The 23,505-nt window shown below is 37.6% G+C and overlaps 3 protein-coding genes across 11 annotated transcripts in view; 1 reads left to right on the forward strand and 2 right to left on the reverse strand.

The window, feature by feature from the left end:
- Window positions 1-6,595: 6,595 nt before the first annotated feature.
- Window positions 6,596-18,848, reverse strand: Cmc4 (C-X9-C motif containing 4). Of its 6 annotated transcripts, none has more exons than XM_028888487.2 (3): window positions 18,274-18,848; window positions 11,180-11,247; window positions 6,596-6,964 (listed from the first exon to the last, which is right to left on the reverse strand). In XM_028888487.2, the coding sequence occupies exons 2-3, from the start codon at window positions 11,235-11,237 to the stop codon at window positions 6,819-6,821; spliced, it is 204 nt and encodes a 67-aa protein (XP_028744320.1). In that variant the 5' UTR covers window positions 11,238-11,247; window positions 18,274-18,848; the 3' UTR covers window positions 6,596-6,818. The 6 variants fall into 6 exon arrangements, with proteins under 6 accessions (XP_028744320.1, XP_028744321.1, XP_037055274.1 ...); XM_028888488.2 differs by having other exon boundaries at window positions 18,517-18,601; XM_037199379.1 differs by lacking the exon at window positions 18,274-18,848 and adding an exon at window positions 12,952-13,038.
- Window positions 11,904-18,848, reverse strand: Mtcp1 (mature T cell proliferation 1). 2 transcript variants are annotated; one of them, XM_037199377.1, is made up of 5 exons: window positions 18,274-18,848; window positions 13,241-13,392; window positions 12,952-13,122; window positions 12,819-12,870; window positions 11,904-12,730 (listed from the first exon to the last, which is right to left on the reverse strand). In XM_037199377.1, the coding sequence occupies exons 2-4, from the start codon at window positions 13,343-13,345 to the stop codon at window positions 12,823-12,825; spliced, it is 324 nt and encodes a 107-aa protein (XP_037055272.1). In that variant the 5' UTR covers window positions 13,346-13,392; window positions 18,274-18,848; the 3' UTR covers window positions 11,904-12,730; window positions 12,819-12,822. The 2 variants fall into 2 exon arrangements, with proteins under 2 accessions (XP_037055272.1, XP_028744317.1); XM_028888484.2 differs by having other exon boundaries at window positions 13,241-14,777; window positions 18,274-18,360.
- A 51-nt stretch (window positions 18,849-18,899) lies between these two features.
- Window positions 18,900-23,505, forward strand: part of Brcc3 (BRCA1/BRCA2-containing complex subunit 3) — a 43,478-nt gene continuing 38,872 nt past the window's right edge. Inside the window, exons 1-3 of one of the 3 annotated variants that reach the window (XM_028888483.2) lie at window positions 18,900-19,112; window positions 19,717-19,733; window positions 20,656-20,710. In XM_028888483.2, coding sequence (XP_028744316.1) covers window positions 18,990-19,112; window positions 19,717-19,733; window positions 20,656-20,710 — 195 coding nt within the window. In that variant the 5' untranslated portion in view covers window positions 18,900-18,989. The remainder of the gene's footprint in view (window positions 19,113-19,716; window positions 19,734-20,655; window positions 20,711-23,505) is intronic. The other 2 variants (XM_028888482.2, XM_037199376.1) reach the window with 2 other exon arrangements.

A 23,505-nucleotide genomic window follows, 5' to 3' on the forward strand; every position in this document is an offset into this window, starting at 1 on the left:
TGACCAAAAACCCAGAGGCAACTGGCCAGCATCTCTGAGTTGAAATGCATTTCGGGGATACTATGGTTCCTGCAGTTGTAAACTTCCTGGAGCACAGAGCTGAGGCAGGAAGGTGCAGGACCCAGGGGAAGATTGCTAATGACTAAAGCTAAAGCTGGTGGGAACAGCACAGTTGTCCACTTTCCTACAAGTCCCAGGTTTATAGGTCTACAGCTGCAAAAAGAAATCTGAGAAAAGCTTTCCTATCAGAGTAAGGACCTTTCTGGGAAAACAGTAAAGCTGAACTGTGTCTGAAGCAGTTGTGTTGCTGAGTCAGAATGCTGTCTGGGGAAATAGCCCAGCCAGGGCAGAACAGAACTATCCAGGAGTAAAGCTTTCTTTTCTGTCAAAGAAAGCACCTCTTTGAGAAAAGCTTTGTTTCAACTGACTCCCAGTGAGATGAGGGGCTGTAGCCCTGAGGGGTGATTGCCTCTGGCATAAGCTCTGTCCTTGAGCACCCAGACAAGCAAATGCAACCCACTGGGGGACTGGGTCAGGTGAAAGGCCTGAGGGAAAAACACCTGTCCTAATTCGAGCTTAGATATGGCAAAAAACCTCCCTTGCAAAGCTTGATTTATGAACACAAACTCCACAGACCCCAAAACCAGAAACGGACAAAAAACCTCTACCTTCAGTAGCAAGGAAAGCTGCCACAGTAGTGTCAGAAACGGTTTCTGGGGTAGAGGGGATAAATTGAGACCGAACTGAGAACTGTCTGGGAGAAAGACTCTGAAGAAACACAGAAGGGACAGATTCCTCCCCAGAAAATGCATGACCTGAAAAAGCTGCTAGAATTTGAGGCAGATTCCGGGGGAGAAAAAAAAAACCCTACCTCCAAAGGCAGAGGTACAGAGCTTCAGACAGATAGCTGAAGCTCTGCATCTGGGGGGGTGGGACAAGCAAAATGAGAATAAAATCAGTGGGAGAAAATCTCTCTGAAGGAGCTATGGAAAAGCTGTTGTAAATGTTTTTGCTTTTCACTGACTGGCTAAGGCAAACACAAGCCCTGAGGAAAGTTGCTATCACAAATGCCAGCCTCAATGCCGGCTAACAAGGCAGGTGCAGTTCTGATTCGGGGGCCAGTGTCTGATGAAGGAGAGACACCTGTTGAAGCCAGCTGAGGAGAGACTAGGAATCTCCCAATGTCCCATAGCTGAAAATGTAAAATGCTTGTTCAAATCTCCCATTGCAAAAGCAAAAAACTTTGTTCAAACCTCCCGGGCAAGAATTTGTAAGCAAGTCTGGTAAAAGAAATCCAGTTGACTCTCAGACCCAAAAAGAACTATGGGAAATGACTGATATAAGGGAAATGATATAAGGGACTGATATTATTATAGACTGATATAAGGGAAATGCATTCTGGGAAAGGTAGTTTTTCCACTAAAGATGGTGACATTGCCCTGAAACATTTTTGTCAGCTCGAAAATACATTCATGGTAAACTTAAAATACAGCTTTTAAAAGAATAAGGAGGAAAATTGTCTAAGGGTTTAAGTGTCAGTCCCAATGAAAAATTTAAAGGATACAGAACTAGGTGCTTTGTGGTTTGGGGCTCCATTGGTAAAATGCCTTATTTACCCTAATAGCTGTGCAAAGTTTTTACGGTAGTTGGATGACAAAAAGCTACCTATAAGAGCAAACAAGCCACTTTAAAATCCTTAAGAAAGCAGTTTATACACTGAACGTTGTCTTAGATATGAAGAAACTTATGTGAAATTAAAAATTCTTTATCTCTTGAACAAACTGCCTACAATGAGTGATTCCTTTGCAAATCTAATTAAGGGTATAAGAAACAGGCATTAATAAAAGAAATGATTGCTTTATAGACTGGAACAAGCTTCAGAAAACCTAGCTGTCTTACAAAAGAGTTGCTTCACCTGAAAGTTCCTTTATAAGAAATCAATGCTAAATATCACAGCTGCTAATAACATTAGGAGTTAAAGCTAAAGAAATGAAAATACTAAATCCTGAAAGTGCTTTTTCTCAAAGTAAGCTAATGAAGGATACGTTTCATGAAAGAACATCTATGCTCTTGACTCCTTTGAATAGTAACAGTTTTGATGAAAATATTGGAACTAACAACAATCTAGTAAAAATGTGACAACAAATTCAAGACTATTCACAAAGAAAGATGCCATGCTTTGTGGGCCATTAGAGCTCATTCCAATCTTCCCGGTCCTTTAGCTGAGGGTAATGCAATGGCTGAGCATTATCCCAAGTGGAAATGGCTCAACAGTCACATGCTCTTCATCAAAATAGCAAAAGCTTAAGAAAGCAATTCAGTCTTACCAAAGAGCAGGTCGTCAAATAGTTAAACGATGTGGGGTATGTCCAAAATATTTTCCTGTATCTCACTTAGGGGTAAACCCTCGAGGTCTTCTTCCCAATCATCTATGGCAAATGGATGTTACGCATATGGCAGAATTTGGCAAATTAAGATATGTACATGTGACCATTGACACTTATTCAGGATTTTTAATGGCCAGTGCACAATCTGGGGAAGCTACAAAACATTTAATTATGCACTGCTTGAAGTGTTTTTCGTATATGGGTTTACCAAAAATTATTAAAACTGATAATGGTTCTGGATTTAGTAGTAAGGCATTTCAACAATTTTGTACCCAATGGGAAATCGTACATAAAACAGGTATTCCTTATAATCCTCAGGGACAAGGTATTGTAGAAAGGGCTCATAGCAGTCTTAAAGTACAACTTCAAAAAATAAAAATAAAAAAGGAAAAATTTTATCCTCAATCCCCACATAATACATTAAATCATGCTCTTTTTGTTCTGAGCTTTTTGAATATGGATGTCTATGAACAGTCTGCTGCAGATAGATTTTGGCACATTGGCACCCAAGTGACTTTTGCTCAAGTGAAATGGAAAGATCCCTGCTCGGGATTATAAAAGGGTCCCAATCCTATTTTAATATGGGGTCGAGGACATGTTTGTGTTTTTTCACAAGAGGAGAATGAAGCTTAGTGGTTACCGGAACATTTGGTAAGGAGCATGGAACTAAGGGTCAGCTCCAATGACATTCCTATAAAGGAACCAGAATGAAAGTGGCTCGATTAGTGTTTCTGAGGTTTTGTCACTGGTTAATGCAAACAGTGAGGAAATAAGAGTTTGGAGCTAGGCTGCTTTTGGCTTTACTAGCTCCTTTAGAAAGATACTTTATATCACCTAATAGCTGTGCAGTATTTGGCAAAGAGCTTTACAGCAGCGAAATACGGTAATTTCACCCTCAGCATGAAGTAAAGTTTTTCCCGTAGAATAAACCAAAAGTACTTAGGGGAGCTATTATGAATTTGGGTGAAGGGACAGCCTCTAAAAACTGTCTACCGCTGACAGTGCATCTCTGCCGGTTCCGAAATGGCTGAGAGAACTGGCAACTTTGGAGTGTGGCTTCATCCTGGGAAGGTTATAGTCCCCTAGCAACAACTATCACAATTCTATAACCAGGACACTCACTAAATCCCAGTGCTTTATAACAAAGCTGACTATAAACTCTAAACTTTAGAAATGATATACATACTTCCTGTCTAGTTAAGAGAATCTTTCTAATAGAGATAGTGATAATAATTAAGAGTAAGTAGAGGCCGGGCGGTGGTGGCGCACGCCTTTAATCCCAGCACTTGGGAGGCAGAGGCAGGCGGATCTCTGTGAGTTCGAGGCCAGCCTGGGCTACCAAGTGTGTTCCAGGAAAGGAGCAAAACTACATAGAGAAACCCTGTCTCGAAAAACCAAAAAAAAAAAAAAGAGTAAATAGAAAAAGATGAAAATGAGATATGTAAATTTGTAAAAATTCTGTCTTGTTAGATTTCTGTGCTAAGAAATCTTTAGGTGTTTGCTAAGTTAAATATATGCTAATGGTAGCCCTATATAAGTTTGTAAAATAGATCTATAAAGTTCCTTTAAGAATATAAGCTTGCAAGAAGTATCTAAGGTAGTCTTGAGACATGTAGTAATATGCTTGTAAGAAGTAAAGATACTAGTTGTAAATGTAAGTTTAAATAAGAAATAAGATAAGAAGTATATAAGTAGTAATAAGAAATATATTTGCTAAAGTAGTCCTATAGTTTCCTTAAGGAGTATACATAAGTAGATGTTAATATGTTATATGTGAGTTTGTAAAATGTAAATGTTGAATATGAGTCTAAATGCTTTGCAAGGCAAAAAATGTTATATGTGAGTTTGTAAAGTGTAAATGTGAAGTGTGAGTCTATTTTTAATGTATATGGTTGAAAGAACCTGAGACATAGAAGGAAGTGTCCTAGTAGACTGCAAAGTAGTCAGCCTGAGCGGTTTTCAAAAACTCCATAAGCTGCTAAGAAGCTAAAAATGGCGGATGCCAGAACCAGCACAACAAGGAATCTGCAGCTGAGATCCGTGAAAAATCACACAACACAGAAAAACCTGAGCTAACATAAAAAACGGTGCAGTTTAGAATAGTACTGTACCTAAAAAGGTCTCTGGCTTGAGAATAAAAGTTCAGAGATGCTTGTTTGAACAAAAATTGTTAACTGCAAAAAGTTTTGGTTGTAAAACGTCTCTTCATATTTGGAAGTGAAAGTCTGATACCAGAATTTACTTTTTTGAACTTTTTGAAAAAACTACAGAAAGATTTTAGTTATGAATTTCTTCATATTTGGAAGGCTAGTACCAGCATTTATCATTTGAATTTTGAGAATTAATAAACTGAACAATAGAGATTTCATTGCAATGGGACAATTTTGAGTTTATTCATAGTAATGACCTAGGAACTGTTTGCTGGAATTGGGTTAAAAATGGAACTATTTAAATGAAGAAATTTATTTCTACCTAGAATCAAGATGCAGTTTTGTGTATGCATATATGCTTTATTAACTGATGATTCATGAATTGTTTTGTGGAACTGTTTATGTAAAAATGGAATTACTTATGAAACTGGTTTTGTGTTACAAATGGAACTGTATAGACAGAAGTTTGGGTTTTATAACTAGGCTTGAGATTTTGCTTAAAAAATATAAAAGGGAGAGTTAATATTCCTTAGTCTATTTAATTTAAAAAATATTTTCTTTGAGTGGATTAAAGTCATGTTTTGTTAGTAAGAAATGCAAATGGGGTATACTAAGAGACTACTTTTAATGTGTGTAAAGAGTTTTATTAAGAAACTGCTTTTGGATGTTTTGCTAAAAGTTTTCAAAGTGTTAATGGTTAGATTGAAAATATTGCTTTTCGTGATGGGTGGTGGTGGGGCATGCTTTTAATCCCAGCACTCGGGAGGCAGAGCCAGGCAGATCTCTGTGAGTTCGAGGCCAGCCTGGTCTACCAAGTGAGCTCCAGGAAAGGTGCAAAGCTACGCAGAGAAACCCTGTCTTGAAAAAAAAAAAAGAAAGAAAGAAAGAAAGAAAGAAAATATTGCTTTTCAATATGGGTTTGTAGGAATTGTATAAGTTTGGGTTCCTCTAACTCGGTTTGAGATTTTGTTTAAAAAATTATAAAGAAAAGGAGGAGTTATGAGATTGAATTATGTTCGCAGAAACCTATTGATATTAATACACCCTGGTTTTGTGGAGTTAAGGAAATATTTAAGTTTGATGTGAATACATCGAGGTTTTTCCTATGTTCTGTTAGCAAGAAAATTCAAATTGAGTTAAAGTTGTAAGACGGAGAAAATTGTTAACTATATATAGCACCATATATGCTAATTCAAATGGTTCTGTTAAGAGTTTGCTTTGAGTTGTAAGATTGAGAGAATTGTGACTAAGTATAGCAATATTAATGTTAATCTGTTAATGGTAATGATGAAGCTAAGGGATTCTTTAAGTTTGTATTCACCTTAAGAGTTTTTGGTTTAGGCCGGGCGGTGGTGGCGCACGCCTTTAATCCCAGCACTCGGGAGGCAGAGCCAGGCGGATCTCTGTGAGTTCGAGGCCAGCTTGGGCTACCAAGTGAGTTCCAGGAAAGGCGCAAAGCTACACAGAGAAACCCTGTCTCGAAAAACCAAAAAAAAAAAAAAAAAAAAAAAAAAAGAGAGAGTTTTTGGTTTAGAAAGGGCTTGAGGCAGCTAAGACTGCTGTAGTCGTCACCTTGGATCTAATTCAAAAGAGAAATGACATCTTTATCATCCTCTACTCCCATATTGGGAGGTGTAACAGCTATAGAAATTGCTGTAAGCCATTAATAGTTATTTTTTTATATATTAAGAAAGGAGGACCTTTGGGAGCCTGCACTCAGGTTCCTCATGGCTTTACTCAGCAGGTCCACATAGAGGATGATTAGGACCACGGGCCTGAGTGCAGGTGTCTGAGATGGTCTGCACTTGGCTGTGCTGGGGGATCTGTTTATCTCCGCAATAAATCCTTCTATCTAATATTTCATGCTGCTCATACTCAAGAAAACTCTGGGAAGCTGTGGGGTTGGTGGGTAAACGCCCCACATCTCATCTATATTCAACAGAGATCCAAGATTTGGCAAACAAGGTCAAGATACAGATAACGGTCTGATTTCAGGAATTAAAGAATTCATTAATACCTGAATCTAATAGTCTCTTAAAATACATTCAGTAACCAAAATTTTCACGTAAAACAGGTTTATTTTAGCAGCTCCCTTTTACATTACACATATTTATTTTCTAACATAGGTTATTTTGGTCTATTTTGCATAAATGGCATATTTGCTAACTCTTACAATTGACTTTTTCATTTGCTATTTGCTGCTACCTGGCATGGAGAAGGGGTAGTAAATAAAACATACTTAAGGGAAACATGAAGCAGAATTTAACTTCTCAACACAACTTTACTTGGATCCAGACTTTAGTGTCAGGTTTTCTTCTTCTTTCTCAAATCCTGAGCAGACAAGAGATCTTCCCTTGGGATATCGAGCACAACACTTATGAAGTTCTTGGATGACAGCCTGACACTTCGATTCCATATAGTTGTTGGCTGAAAAACAGGCAAGTTTTATTAATGATCTCATAGAACTAAGAAGGTACAAGGTAATTAAGCATTTTCCAACACTTTTCACTTAGCACCTAGAAGATATACCCAACTCTATTGAATTCTTTCTGATTTACAAATCTGTCAACAGGTCAAGAAGTAAAAGGAGAATTCATTAATAACTATCTAAAGATCTAATAGGAAGAAAATCACAATTTATAAGTGGTTGAATGCTATTTTAATATATAATTTCTGTTTTAGTTAAGTGCCTTTGGCAGTAGTTTTCGATATGATTAGTGGCCACTAGTCCCATTTTGTAATGTGATAAATTAGAAAAAATGCATATAACCCACATTTTTCATAGTTTCATAGCAAACTGAAGCTTGAATGCCAAATTTAATCCCCCTTCTTTAAAAATAAAAGTAGGAGCTAACAATTTTTTTTAGGTTTTGAAAGGGTTATAAAACATAAAGGTAAGGTGTTCATGGCGTGTGGTTTACTATGGGTTCTAAGGCTGAGAGTGCCAAGACCAACACCTGTGGATTGCTTAGTTCCTGCATCCCTCCACCCCCAGCTCAGAACTCAGAGGCACTGGGGATATAGTATGTGGCTAGGCCATTTGTCAGTCTCCCAGCTACACAGACTGAGGGCCTCAAGTGAATCCTCACTTGGCCACATATAAACATGGACTAGTGGTGGCTCAGGCTGGCTATATATACAAAAAGTTCTTGGAATGGGGAATAACATACCCTTTAGCCAGCCATCCTGATCTATCTTGGAGAAAGTTCCATAGGCTGATGAAGATAATATGTATTCTGCTGCTGTTAGATAGTATATTCTCTAGAAGTCTGTTAAGTCTATTTGATCTATAGTGCATTTTAACTCACAATTTATAAGTGCCCATATTAAAAAATTAGATCTCATATAAATACCTAAGAATGTATCTCAAGATTTCAGAAAAAAAACAAGAGCAATCCAAACTCAAAAGTAATAGATGGAAAGAAAATAAAAAATCAAGTAGAAAATTAATGGAGAACACAAAAAATACAAAGAATCAATGAAACTGTTGACTTTTTAAAAGGAAACAAAATTGACAAATAAGCTAATCAAAACAAAGAAGACTCAGATTCAAATTCATAAAATTAAAATCCAAGCCCAGTGGCATGGAGCTATAATCCTAAAATACTCAGGAGGCTGAGGCAGGAGGATCTCAAGTTCAAGACCTACCTGGGCTGTTGAGTGATTTCAAGGCTAGACAGGATAACTTCAAAATTTAAAAAGTAACAAGAGACATGAGAATATAACTCATTGGTAGAATGTTTGCACAAGGCCCCAGGTTCAACTTCCAGTACAACAACAACAGCATCAGCAACAATAATAATAAGCAATAATAATAATAGGAGACAAAAGGAATATTACACTAAAAACAACTGAAATAATTAATGAATATTTTGAAAAATATGTCAATTGGAAAGTCTAAGAAAATGGACAAATTTCTGCATATATGACCTATCAAAATTGAACTCCCAAATATGAAAAATCTAAATAAATCAATAGCAAGCAATGAAACTGAAAGTAAAATAAGCCGGGCGATGGTGGCGCATGCCTTTAATCCCAGCACTCGGGAGGCAGAGGCAGGCCGATCTCTGTGAGTTCGAGGCCAGCCTGGGCTACAAAGTGAGTTCCAGGAAAGGCGCAAAGCTACACAGAGAAACCCTGTCTCGAAAAACCGAAAAAAAAAAAAAAAGAAAGTAAAATAAACCAAACAAAACAAAACAAAACAAACCTCCCATCAAAGAAAAGCACAGATCCTGACATATTTGTGGTAGTAGAGATTGAAGTTAGGGCTTTGTGCATGCTATGCAGATGGTCTACAACTACTATTTTGAAAACAAAAACAAAAACAAAAAATTAACACCAATGGTCCTCAGACTAGACCATAAAATAGAAAGGGAAAGAATGGAGCTGGAGAGATAAGTCAGCAGTTAAGAGCACTGGCCACTATTCTAGAGGGTCTAGGTTTGATTCACAGTACCCATATGATGGCTCACAACTGTATGTAGCTCCAGTTCTAGGAAATTCAAAACCCTCCTTTGGCCTCTATGGGCACCAGTCACACATGTGATGCACAGATATATGTGCAGGTCAAATACCATATACAAAAAAATAAAAGGGAAAGAATTCTTCCAAATTTATTTTACAAAACCAATATTGTTGTGGAATATTATTTTAAGATGTGTTACATATGTTTATGCTGCTGAATATTTAATGATGCAATTTTTTTTCATTTTTCTTTATTAAGAAATTTTCTACTCACTCTACATACCACCCACAGATCCCACCTCCTCCCTCCTAATGATGCAAAATGTGTTGCATTCTTTTTTGTTGCATTTGGTTAACTCTGTGAAGCTGTGTTACTTTGCCTGTGTAAAACACCTGATGGTCTAATAAAGAGCTGAATGGCCAATAGTGAGGCAGGAGAAAAGATAGTTGGGGCTGGCAGGCAGAGAGAATAAATAGAAAGGGAAATCTGGGAGGAGAATAAAGAGCAAGAGAACAAGGAGAGGAGGACACTAGGGGCCAGCCACCCAGCCACACAGCAAGTCACACAGTAAGATTTATAGAAGTAAGAGAACAAGAAAAGCTCAGTTGCAAAAAGTAGATGGGATAATTTAAGTCAAGAAAAGCTGGCAAGAAACAAGCCAAGCTAAGGCTGGCCATTTATAATTAACAATAAGCCCCCATGTGTAATTTACTTTGGAGCTGGGTGGCGGGCTCCCAAAAGAACAAAGAGTAAAAACAGTAAAATACATACATCAAAGATCCTTTAACGAACATACATGTAGAAAGCCTAAGTTAATGACTTTAAAACTTAATTCAGTGATACCAACGAAAAGAGCTGGTTTTGTTTCAAGGATGCAAATATGGTTCAACATACATAAATCAATAAATACAATATATAAATAGAGTCAAAACAACCACACTAACACCTCAATAGATGTAGGAAAAAGGCCTTCAATAAAATTTAACATCCTTTCATGTAAAATAACCCTGAAGAAACTAGGTATAATAGGGTTGTATCTTCACAGAATAAATGCTAAATATAACCTGTTGCCAATATCATAGTGAATAAGGGAAAACTGAAGGCAACTTTTTCCTCTAGAAAAGGGTTTCCATTCTCTCTACCTTTACTTAATATAGTACTTGAAATGTTCAGCAGAGAAATCAGGCAAGAGAAAGAAATAAAATAAATACAAATAGGAAAGCAGGAAGTCAAATTATTTATGTTTATAAATATGATTCTATACTTAGAAAAGCCTAAGGCTCCATGAAAAGCTTTAGAACTGATAAAGTCAGCATACTATGAGTAAACCACACAGCTATAGCCACCTGAGTTTTGACACAGATGCCCCATATCCTCAACTCCAAACCAGTCTTTTCATAGAAGGACTTTGCTTAGCTCAGTAATTCTTTTTTCCTTTCCTTTTTTTTTTTTTTTTTTTTTTGACTTTTCAAGACAGGGTTTCTGTTTAGTCCTTGCTGTCCTGGAACTCACTTTGTAGACCAGGTTAACCTTGAACTCGGAGATCCGCCTGCCTCTGCCTCTCAGTGCTGGGATTAAAGGCGTGTACCACCACAGCCTGGCTATCTCAGTAATTCTTAGCTGGGGTTGTGCATTAAAATCACTTGGTTAGCTTTGTAAAATGATTCCTGCTCAGACCCTACCTCCAGGAAGTCTGCTTTAAGTGTGTTAAACAAGTTTTAAAGTTCTCCAGGTACATTTGGGAGGCAGAGGCAGGGGACCTCTGAGTTAGAGGCCAGCCTGGTCTACAAAATGAGTTCCAGGGCAGCCAGGGCTGTTACATAGAGAAACCCTGTCTCAAAAAACAAAACAACAACAAAAAATGTTAGGTAATTCTAATGTACAATGGAACTCAATAACCCATAGCTTAAATGAAATCACTTTTTTGTGTAAATGTGGTGCTGAGGATAGAACCCTTGGGGCTTTGCACATGTTAGGCAAGTGCTCTACCACTGAAGAGAGCCTCCCATTCCCTACATAACAACTCTTTTAATATTCTAAACATTTCATAATACAAAGAAGAAAAGATTCATAATTACTTAATTAAAGTTAATGAAAGTTGCTGGTAATATCATTAGTTTCTTACAGTTAGTTGATAAAGTTTAAAAATATTTTTTTTAAAAAAATCTATATACTACCTTGTAAACATTTCTGTATTTCACAGGCTTGTTTCTGACATGGATCCTTTTGTGGCATATCCAGAAAACTAAAACAAAAAAAAAATATTAAAATGTTACTTTTTTTAGTTATAAAGACTTTGAAGCCTATCTACATAGAATTTTATTCTGGGGCAAGTCGAATGACCTTACAATTGTTAAAAAAACAGTTGCACTAAAAATACTCTTTCTCAATTCATATGATAAATTAACTATATTTTTATATTTCCATCTCAAGTATGGAAGATATAGACATGAAAAAATTCAGTCTACTCATTTTGAATATTGTAAGCAAATGTCAGAATGACACCACTGTTTTAAAGGCCTGGCCCAATGCCTGATTCTATGATTCACAAAAGAAACCCTTGGTAAATGATTACACTTGAACATTTTTTTTTTCATTATTCATGTCAATAGGAATTATACGTACCTCAAGGAACTGATGGAAGAACTAAACATGATAAAACATATAAAGTGCACAGAATAGTAACTGGAAAGTATCAAGAACTCAATACACAGTAGCTATTATACCCAAGTGCTTTTTTGTTTAAGACAGAGCCTCATTATGTTTCTTAGGCTGGCACCAAACTCCTTGGGTGAAGTGATCCTCCTGCCTCAGTCTTCCAAATAGCTGGGATTATAGACATGCACCATTGCTCTGGACCCAAGACATACTTTAAAAAGCAAAATCTTACTTTAATGTACATAAACTGTCATGACTGCTTTAATTCAGGAAAATTTTTACAAGTAAAAGAAACACTTTCCCTGGAATTAGCAATGTTAGTTGCTATTACCTCTTGAGAAAAGTGCCAATTAAAGTTAACATTATCTATTGAGGTCAAATGGAAGCCAAATATATAAAATATTTGTAATCAAAGAATTTAGATTCACAAGATTTTGATGAGAAACTTGTAAAAACAATTCAAAGACACAGGTTTCAGAAAGAAGAAAGGCACAGGAGCCTTTGAAACTAATTTTATCAGTCAGTACAAATAACCTTTTCCTCCCAGAACTCCTTAAGTTCTCAGTAGATCCAAATTAGGTCAGTACTGGGATGGGAAACACTAGAACAAAACCTCAGATATTTACAGGATGGAAGAAGGAAAGGCAGGTGATTTGCTGCAGGGGAAATAAGCAACAAATACATGTTGATGCTGCTAGAGGCTGCTCTCTTCTCTCTAAATAAGTACCAAGTCCTTGGTGATGAGGGCATCTGTTCTGTAGCATGTGCTGATTTTTGTGGGATTCACCAGATCCCAGGTTCAACCGATGAAGTCCATTAAACGTTCTATGGCAATTTCCAGAGGAGTCAATTTCAAGTTACATTTCCTGACTAAATGTTTTTGTTGGCTTGATTTCTGCCCGGTGTAACCCTCTCTCTGAAGTGTCACTGGCAGTGTTCTTCATGACCCTTCCTAAACTTCTGTAGTTTTTCAAACTACTCTCTCCCCACCCAGACCCAAGGGTAGGAGCACTGTAGTGGTGAATGATGTGAATAGAACAGAGGAACATATCTTCTTAGAATTCCAGCACCTGAAAAAAAAAATCATTCAAATTATTACAACTGAATAGAGTGAAAACAAAGAAGGGGAAGAAGGAGAAAAAAAATAGAAATACATACCAGGTTAATCATCAGGCAAAAGTTTAAGCAGTAGTTCCTGTACTCCCCTCACCTATCAGAAAAAAAAAAGTTTATAAAGCACTCCATTGTAAGATCCCCAGTATAAGGGAAAATGATTGAGCAAAATGTGTACCATTAAATGATGCTGAATCTGCCACAAGCGAGAGTTGTTATCCATGTAGCGTTCCTCTGGGTAGAGTTGCCACATGAGAGGTAGTTGGGAAGTAAGAAGGTGACTTGGCCTAGTTGCATCACCTAAGGGAACCTGAACTTGCTGGACTCGAGCCTTTAGGAAACTTGTCTCCTAACAGGAATGATCAAAGATAAAACCAAAGACATCAGAATATTGAGACTAGATAGAAACCAGGTTACTTAAAAGCAAAAGCAAAAAAAAATTTTTTTTTTTAAATTAAAGCAGTTACCTCTTCCACCACAGCTACCCATGTGCGCTGATATTCGTCGCGGTAGACACCTTCTTGGTGAACCCAGAGATGATCGGGTGGAGCCCCCACATCCTCTCTTGCCATTCTGGGCTTTGGGTTCCAATTCTAGCCCTGCTTTTCTCCACCTAAGCCTGCAGCATCCGCGCACAGGACACAGGTGTGACTTTTGAGGTTTGTATGAACTCACTAGTGAGCAAGGTGACCTGGGACTAGCAACCACCAACCAGAACCAAACCTCATACATACCTATTTGTAAACCTACACATATCAAATGGCATCTTAAGTTTTCTGAAAATGAAACTGAAGTGACACTCAGGCAAAGCCTAGGTAATGCAAACTTTGTATGGCAAAGCACTCAAGAATTCTAAGTTCATTCTGTGGGGAGATGAGATGAGAACTGCAGGAGGCTGGGCATTGGTTTTTCTCTCTTTTGCATCTACAAAGCAGTATTCAATGGTAGTGTGTTAGCAATAGAAAATGCGCAAAAGTGTACCTAAGGATACATGATTTTGGCAGAAAAGTAGTGAAACAGACACATGCATGCCATATTCTTCAGATAAAAGCCACTCCCAAGCAGTTTACATTTTATAAAAGATTCTCAATGATGTATATGGCTTTCTAAAATGAGACTAAGTTTGTTACAAGGGTAAAAGAAATACCTATCTTTTTATATTAAAAGTTATTTATAACTAGTGAGGCTTATCCAGAAAGGGATTTTCATTTTAGGAAAAATATTTAGTGTAGTTTCATGACTTTCTGAAAGCAAACAACAGCCATCCATCTAGCTCCCTGTTTCACTTAAGTAGGATGTCACAGAAGCCTGTTTTTCTAAGAGGCATAGTTGTAAATTTTTACTCTACAAACTAGAAGGTCAAAAATATCTCTCTGCTCTTTAAAAGATGTAAATAAAGCACAGTTCTCAAAGTTTGGGGTGGCAAGGAAACTCTCCATAATAGTCCTACGTCCAGCTTTAGATCTCATAACTTCAGATGCATTTTTCATGAACAGAATCTCATGGGAATCACTCATAGCATCATGATGCAGATTCACTGTATTTCTATCTTTTACAGAGCACAAATACATCAGTGGGTATCTGTCCCATAATAGAGACCCCCCCATTCCCAATAAGTAGCTATTAATGGGAAGGGAAATGAAGCATAATTTGGGAGATTGTTAGAGTCCTCAACGTGATACTATCCAGAGCAAACCAGATGTCAATCATGATGTGGAATGAGAAGCCAGAAATAAAGGAATGATGCTAAGCCTAGCTCTTCTTTCTTTCAAGGATACCATCCTGAATCTGATTTCCCCCCTTAACACTGTTTTTCTGCCTATCCCCTAAAAGGAAATTAGTAATAAAAACTATTGTCTCAAAATGGGTATGTTGGTGCATGCCTGCAATCTTAGCATGCCAGAAGCTGAGCAAAGTTCAAGCCAGCCTGGGCTATATATATAGTAAAATTGAGGCCAACTAGTATATTATAGCTAAGCCCTAGGTTAACTACATAAGGAGACCCTGTCTCGAGGGAGAGGGAGAGAGGGAGAGAGAGGGAGAGAGGGAGAGAGGGAGAGAGAGAGAGAGAGAGAGAGAGAGAAGAGAGAGAGAGAGAGAGAGAAGAGAGAGAGGAGAGAGAGAGAGGGAGAGAGAGAGAGAGAGAGAGAGAGAGAGAGAGAGAAAGAGAGAGAGAGAGAGAATATGGTCACATTTTTGTGACAAATAAATAGGTATGATAGTTATCCATTTATTTCCTGAGTGATTATGATTCTGAACCTTTCACATGTTCCCCTTTTCATCTGGATGTACTCTCTCATTTCCAACTTATTTATGTTAGTATCCTTTTCTCCTTAACCAAACTCTACTTTCTGTATGGCAATATCAACTCTTCTGTACACTCAAAAACTATGAGTTATCTTGAATTTCTTCTTCTCATTCAGTTGCTACACCCTATATCACCAGTTCCAGCAAATATCACCATTACCACTGTATTCAAACCAAAATTTTTTTTCAAATACCAGGGTTGTTTCAAGCTGCATACCCTTGCTCTTCCTTTCTATCTGCCTAAAATGCATGAGTCTCTAGATATACATTTGTAAGCCATTTTTTCATTTAGCAAATACAAGTGTTCTTCCTCTCTTGAAGAGCTTTAGACATACAACACCCCCAGTAAATTCCAATACAAAAATAAAAATGAGTGTGTGCGCGTGCGCGCGCACGCATACACACACACACACACACACACACACACACACACACACACACACACAGAGCATTTTTTAAAGCAGGAGCCAACTGTTAAGGGTTTCAAGACCATCTCAACTTCATAGATATAGATAGGTCCTAGATATAGATATAGATAGGTCCTAGCAACAACCAACATGTTGACATTTAAATTTCTTTTGAATAAAAACAAAACTTTATTGGTCATACTGACATTGGAAGGAAATAATTCCAGTGGAAAAGAAGGCAGATAGATTGTGATATTCTAAATTACTATGAGGCACTACAAAATATTCTCAGAAGAAAAGCAGTATAGTGTGCTGCTGTGACCTCCAAAGGTTAACAGGCTGGGCACTGACAAGATGAGCCTGGGAACAACACTCTGCATGTTAGCCTGGATTTCTGTGTCCTATTATTCAGAGCATAAGGGCCCAGAGAAAGGCAACAGCAGTGATCAAGAGACTGATAAGCCACCACATAACTATGAAAACATCAACACCCTCAGTAGATAAATGCAAAGGCTGAGCAAAAAGGCATTTAGATCAAAGTCTATAAAAATAACATGTTGGATGAATGGAACATCATTTCCATAAATGTGATTGTTTAGAACCCTTGATCCCAACATTTTCCTTGGTCAAGTATGTTTGGGAACATTGGAGATCATAAAAGCATATTAGTATAGTAAAAACTCCAACTAAGTTATACTGTACAGAGATTTTTATATAGTTTAATATTTCCCAAACTTATTTGACTAGAGAACATTTTTTTTTGGCATATGGTATTTGTTCACAAAATACAGGATTCTCCAAACTAAGGAATATCTTAAAACTACAGGATAAATTTAGTTACAAATTTAGTATAATACAATACATGGAATATAAACCTATGCAATTTAATTTAAAAATACTACCGGTTTCAGATACAAATGCACCCAAAATATGTTTGCATAACTTTACAGCTATAGCATCCACTAAAAGAGATGACCTCCATAGAAGTTGCCTTGATTCCAAAAGCTATATTGACGTAGACACATTATTTTAGACACTTTTTGTAAATTAGGTTTTAAATGAATTTCAGAATAGAAGAGCTTCCTTTGGTTGTAATTTAAATAAAACCATCTTTTTTTCCTTTACAGGAAGAATAGTTTTGTATTTTTTTCTTTATAAGAGTACGATTTGCTTTATTTTGAGGTATTTGAGTTTTTAAATGGCATCAATAAGTTGAATATGCTAATTATTTGAAGCCATTTAATATTCTCATCCAATTATGATTTCAGCTGCCAAAGAACATAGGTCCAGGTATCAGCTTGGCTGATTAATGCATCCTGCTTGTGCCACTTAGAAGCTTTGTGATCCTCAGACAACCTAATCTTTCTCTACCTCAGTTTTCCTGAGGTGTAAAATTATGAACATATTGACTGCAATCGTACTTATTAAACACTTCTCATATGTTTAACATATGTTTAGGTGCTGGGTGGTGGTGGCGCACACCTTTAATCCCAGCGCTCAGAGGCAGAGGCAAGCTGACCTCTGAGTTCAAGGCCAGCTTGGTCCACAGAGAGAGTTCCAGGACAGCCAATCCTGTCTTGGAAAATGAAAAACAAAACAAACAAAAAACAGAAACAAAAACATATGTTTAGGTACATTGACCCATTTGATCTTCATGGGATGTTATGAGATGGGCATTGGTATTATTCCCAATTAAAGGTAATGAAAGTAAGACACAGAGAAATTAGATAACCATTCCAACTAGTTAACACAGCTAGAGATTTCAGAGCCTGATTCCAGTTGAAGCAGTTTATACACACTATGTATGTAAATTCTTAGTAGAATCTTTAGCTTGCTATAAATGTTAATCATTATTTCCCTCTCTGGTCAAATGTTTGGAGCTGTAAAAGGTAGCATGAACATTCTAGAATATGAGACTGACTAAAAAAAAGTATTTTTCTTCTTGAAGGCAGCTAAACAAATTGATAAATTCAAAAATATCCCTTAAGCAAATGTAATAAGATGAGCAGTTCCTGCTGTCCCACCAAGGCAGGACATGTTAGCTATGAACAGTAACTGAAAATAACATAAGACATAAAATTAAAACTGCAGCTAGGTCCAATTACACCCCTGCAGTTTCTCCAACCTTTATCATTATGAAACTTAATCATGGAAAGATTTGACATAAGCATAAGGTAAAAAGAGAGGTTGTTGGCATATATATTGCACCACAGTGCCCTGGATTTGGGACAGTATTTGTGGTGAGACTTGGGTTGGAGCTGACTTGGGAGAGAAGAGCGAAGCATCAACACCTCTTCAAGTAGCGCCTTGAATAAGTTCCCTTCCAGTACTGCCATATCTGTCTGGCTTCAGAATTTTAAAAGGAGTTTTAAAAAACAAATTCAAACAAAAGCTATCAGCTGTGGAGGCTGAGTGGCATATATTTTGCTTTAATTTATAATCAATACTAAATCCCTCGTGTAATTGGTAAACTTGTAAATTGGAAGGAAGGTTTGTACATTTATCCCTTAGTTCATTGGCATATTTTAAAATAAAGTAAGTTTTACATATAAGTTAATCATGTCTGACACCAGGAAAGAGATCAGGTGAAATTTGTAATTTCCTAGAATTAGTTACTTGATGTGATACATTCAAACCCGAATAAAAAGTTAAGTCTCTCCCTCAATCCTTCTTTTCCTGTATCAAACAAATATATATCTAAAAGCTTTTGTAAAAAGTAACAGCAAGCAAACTGGACTTACTTTTTCAGATACAGTAAAACACTGTTTCTGTAAAAGGTTACTCACATGTATATAATGTTTCTTGGACTAATTACACCTTCTCCGGAACAGCTAGGCTAAAACTTCCAGGTCTCCCACCCCGGGACACTCAAGCAGGGATCGCGATGCAAGCCCAAGGCGAACCAAGGGACATCCAAGGCCGAGGTCACTAGAACCGAAGTTAGGAGGTCAGGCCAGCATCAGGACGTGGTCCAGAGAGATTCAAGAGCTGTGACTTGGAAATAAAACAAAATAAAATAAAACCTTAACTGTTTTAGGACCAACTTTCAAAGAGACCGTTGTTCGTGGCGATGTCACCTCAAAGCGCTGTCCCTGACGCGTGTAGGCCGCTCAGAGTTCTCCTCAGCGGGCGGGCAAAATGGGCTCCAGCACTGTGGAGGCGTCTGCCCTTGCGCCTGGGAGCTGCTCACAGCCCACGTCCGCCCTGGCGGAAAAACACCGCCTCCCTGCCACCCAGCCACCCAGCGGCCCGGACTGCCCTGCAGACTGCCTTTGTCAGCCACCACCAGTGTCCCACTGCTTCGCCAGCCCAGACCGACCAGTGAGACTCCCAGGTGCTGTTAGGAGGGCACCGCCTCCGCGCCCCAGGCTCCGCCTCTGAAAGCCGCGCCGCTAGGCCAGGCCTGGGCGGAGCATCAAGCGGCCGGTTGGGAAGGTTGCGTCGGAGTACGTGGTTGGCCAGGCTGCTGTGGGCGGTAGGCGGACGTGTGGAACCGACAAAGATGGCGGTGCAGGTGTTGCAAGCTGTTCAAGCGGTTCATCTTGAGTCTGACGCTTTCCTAGTTTGTCTCAACCATGCTCTGAGCACTGAAAAGGAGGAGGTGATGGGTCTATGTATAGGGGAGGTGAGTAGGTCGGCCAACCTGGCTGAAACCTTGCTGATCAGTAGTACCCAGTGGTACCTGAAGCGGCTGGGAGGCCACAGGAACGCGATTTAGGTCCTTTGCGTTTTGTAATGCTGTCGCGGGGTCCTTTTCCTCCGGCCCTGTGATCCATGCTTATGTTCCTGCAAACCCTCAGCGGTCTGCATGAGCCCACGGGGGTGGGAGTTGTCACACCAGTGACCAAAGCCGAAAATCAAGCCAGAGACACATTCTGGTATAATGAGGATATTGAGGTATTAGGAAACAAGCAGACCACGGTTAAAACTTCTCGTCTCGCTACCAGTTTTCTCTATGGGAAGCAGAGCTATCACTAAAACATTTTAAAGTAGGGCAAAGTATTCAGGTCAGAAGGGTTTTGTGGACTCCAAAGTCTGTTGTGGTTAAGTGTTACAGAGGTGTGTAAGTAGATGAAGAAATACAGTGTAGTTGTAAAGTGCTCAGATTGAATTTTCCAGTCTTTCATGCTGTTGTGTATGAACATATGACCTAATTTTCATGTAAATTTGCATCCCTATAACTTAATAAACAATGTGTCAGTAATGTTTTCTGCTCTTTCCTACTCCAGTTGAATGATGACATAAGGTAAGACTATATTTGTTTACTTACATCATATTATAATCTCTAAACTGATTCTTAGTGAAGAACTGCAACAATTTTGGTAATAGTGTGTACATGTTGTATCTTAACATTTACAGAACAGAGCTCCCTCAACAATACAATCTGAATTCTACCACAGTCCTAAATATTCATTTTAACTTTATATTATAGCATCCTCAACAATACAATCTGAATTCTACCACAGCCCTAAAGATTCATTTTAACCTTGTATTATAGCATGATTTTTATTTGAGACATTTATGCTCTCATGTGGAAAAATCTGGCTGAAGGAACCAACATCATAAGTGAACCTGTAAAAGTTCTTATAAATAGAATTTTGTTGGAGCTCCAGGAGCCCAATTGGCTACTGCATGATAGGTACACAAATAGAACTTTGTTGACTGAAATAAAGGCAGCTTATTAAAAATGACTATCAATATACTTGACATTTGGCTCTATTGCTTTCCATTTTCTTGCTTTGTATTTTACATTCTCTCTTCCCTGAAATGTCAGGGATATATATGCCAGTAACTTTCATTGTAGCAAATAATATCCACACATTGAGAGGCTTTTCCCTTGTTGATCTATTCCTCCATCTAAATAATCAGTGGATTTCTGACCCATTCCACCCCCACCCCTGTGAACCCTACAGTGCTCCTAGAGGTTACTAGTACCTTAAAAGCTTGAGAGATGGTAAAACTTTTGGGTCTCCTTTGTTTAAACAGCAAAGCATAGCTTATTGTTTATCAAGTCCCCTCCTTAATACCTGGAGTCTACTCTGTTCTCTTTCCCTACTCTTTTGTTTCAGCTAAGGTTACAGTGCAAGAACTGTTTTATCTTATTTTCCCTTGACTCCTTTTTCTATTCCAAACCCTAGTTCCCCCCTTTTCTAATCTATCTCCAATAGGAATGACTCCAAATTTACATACACTGGAACTGAAATGCGCACAGTTGCAGAAAAGGTATGTATGATAAAAATTTTGCATGATGGAAATTTTCAGCTGGGGAGGAATTTCTGCAGTCTGTTTGATGACTTCAGCCAGGATATTAATCCACTTTGTAATTGTGCAGCATGTATTTTTTTCTACTAAAATCAGATGAAAAATCTCACTACAATGGGACCTAGTTAGTTTCTGTTCTTTATAGGAACTTCACTTGATCAATAGAAATAATCTGATCAACATTACCCTGTTCCTCTGCTTGCTGTCACTGCCTGTTTTCTATCTAGGCTTTCTCCTACTTTACTTAAGACTTTGAGGTTTGGTTCATATTCTTGTTACCTTTTTACCTAGTCCCAGTAGTCTATTTATACTTCTTATAGGCAATTTATTCATGGTGTCATGATTTTTAGCCCACTCTGGCTTGTCTCATGAGTGTGCACGCCACCCCACTTTTCATGCCGTTCTCTAAGCTAATTGTATAAAACCAGTTAGATTTTCCTTCAATATAACAAAAGCTAATGATTCTGTAAACTACAATAAAAATAATTGTTTCTTATCCTTTCTCCAAGCGATTAGGCCTTAAAGCATCTACTTATTATCTTTATATACAAACTCCTTCACCATAACAACTTAAGCTGCCTTTCTTCCTGTGTTAAAGTTTTCTAGAGGAACAGAAGCAATAGAATAGAGATCTCTTTCTTTCCCTCTCTATGATACTTGTTATAAAAGGCAATTTATAGGATTTCTTACCCAGTTGGAGGACTGGTGGTCCAAAATTGACTTTCTGTATAGTGGAGAATAGGATAATTCAGTTCAGAGCAAAGAGGACAAATGATGTAGCCCCAATCCAGGCCTGGGAGCTCCCTGGAGCAGAGCTGCTGTGCATCTTCATTGGACAGCTGGAGGCTCTGGAATCTGGTGGCCATGGGCGATGGTGACAGTGCTACATGCACTAGCTCAGGAAGGATGGAGCTAGGCTGCCCTGGCAGGCTTTCTCTTAATTTTCTTTAATTCTGCCTGGGCTCCCAGACTACTGTATGGAGTATCCACATGCTGGATTACTGTGAATCAGTCTTCTCTGAAAATGATGCTTTAACAGGCACACCAGAAGTGAGCTTCCCTAATCTCACTCCAGGCATCTTGTCAATCCAGCCGAGTTGACAACCCAGATTAACCATAACACTTCACCTATTTAAAAGAAAATGTCACAGGGGTGAAAGATAGCTCCATGTTTAAGAGCACTGGCTGCTCTTCCAGAGGTTATGAGTTCAATTCCCATCACTCACATGGTGGATCTCTACCATATATAACTGTAGTCCTATGAGATCTGATGCCCTCTTCTGGTGTGAAAATGTACATGCAGACAAAAACCCATATACATAAAGTACATATAATAAATAAATCTTTTTTAAAAAAGTCACATTACAAATACTATACTTAAGTCACTCTCATTTTCTTTCTTTTTTTTTAAGATTTATTTATTTATTTATTATGTATACAGAAGAGGGTGCCAGAACTCATTACAGATGGTTGTGAGCCACCATGTGGTTGCTGGGAATTGAACTCAGGACCTCTGGAAGAGCAGCCAGTGCTCTTAACCTCTGAGCTATCTCTCCAGCCCCTGTCACTCTCATTTTCAAGAAGAAAACCTAATTATTAATTCTATATTTTCCTTTACTCACTACTCTTTTGTAAAATTTTTTTCGTTTTTACATGTCTGTATACCAATATTTATAGCTCTTTTTAGCAGCATATAAAAATCCAGTCTGATGATCTTTTTATTTGGAGTTTGTTATTTTTAGTATTTACTAATATGTATGACTTACGGTTACCATTCTTTTGCTTTCTATTTAATCCACTTTTTATTTTAAATTACTTGTTCTCTTTTCTTGCCTTCTTTTGTGTTAATCAAATATATTTTATTATTCTATCTTGACCCTCCATTTATTATAATAGTCTTTTATGTTTTTAGTGGTTTTCCTACATATTGCATTATGTAGTCTTCATTTTTTACAGTTTAATACAACTATTTTTGCCATCTCTCCAATAATATGATTTGTTATATCTTGAATAAATTCATTGTAAGTTGAAAATATAGACCAAACATCCTAGCACACTGTGCATTATCCATTTTTTATCTTCATGATTATATAGCTTACTGAAACCTGCAGCTCAGCATTGCAAAAGTCTATTATGCTACATGTTTATCATCAACCCAGGAAAAGATTTAAATTTGAAGTACAATTTCTGCTGAATATATACCACATCCCCATCAGTGTAAAGTTTAAAAATTCCTTGATTGAATAATTGTCGGTTCAGGAGTATTTGTACTAAAACTTTTGAACATTTTTTTATTTTAATTTATTCCCTTCTACCTTTTGGATTATTGCATACATTTTAATCCTATATGTATTTTGAGCTTTATTTAACATTGATATTACTTTTTTGTTCACCCTGTATTCATTGTGTTTATGCAAATAATTTTATGGCACATAATCATTCCTTCATTTTTTGGAATTATTTTTCTGTCTGAAGAACTGTAACATTTCTGTCCTGATAATAGATTCCCTCCATTATTCATCTGAAGATGTCCTTATTTTGTCTGCAGTTTAAAGGATATATTCTTAGAGTATAGAATTATTGGTTTGCATGTATTTTATTTTCGTTCTCTAAGATGTAATCTTTGGGATTTCATAGATCCTGTTGAAAAGTCAGTTATTTGTCTCATTATTCTTTGAGAGGGGATGCATCTGTCTCTGTTTCTAATTTTATTTTTCATCTACTCTATGCCCAGCACACATTGTATTAGTTGCTGG

This window comes from Peromyscus leucopus, chromosome X (assembly GCF_004664715.2).
Source record: "Peromyscus leucopus breed LL Stock chromosome X, UCI_PerLeu_2.1, whole genome shotgun sequence".
Lineage (NCBI taxonomy): Eukaryota > Metazoa > Chordata > Mammalia > Rodentia > Cricetidae > Peromyscus > Peromyscus leucopus.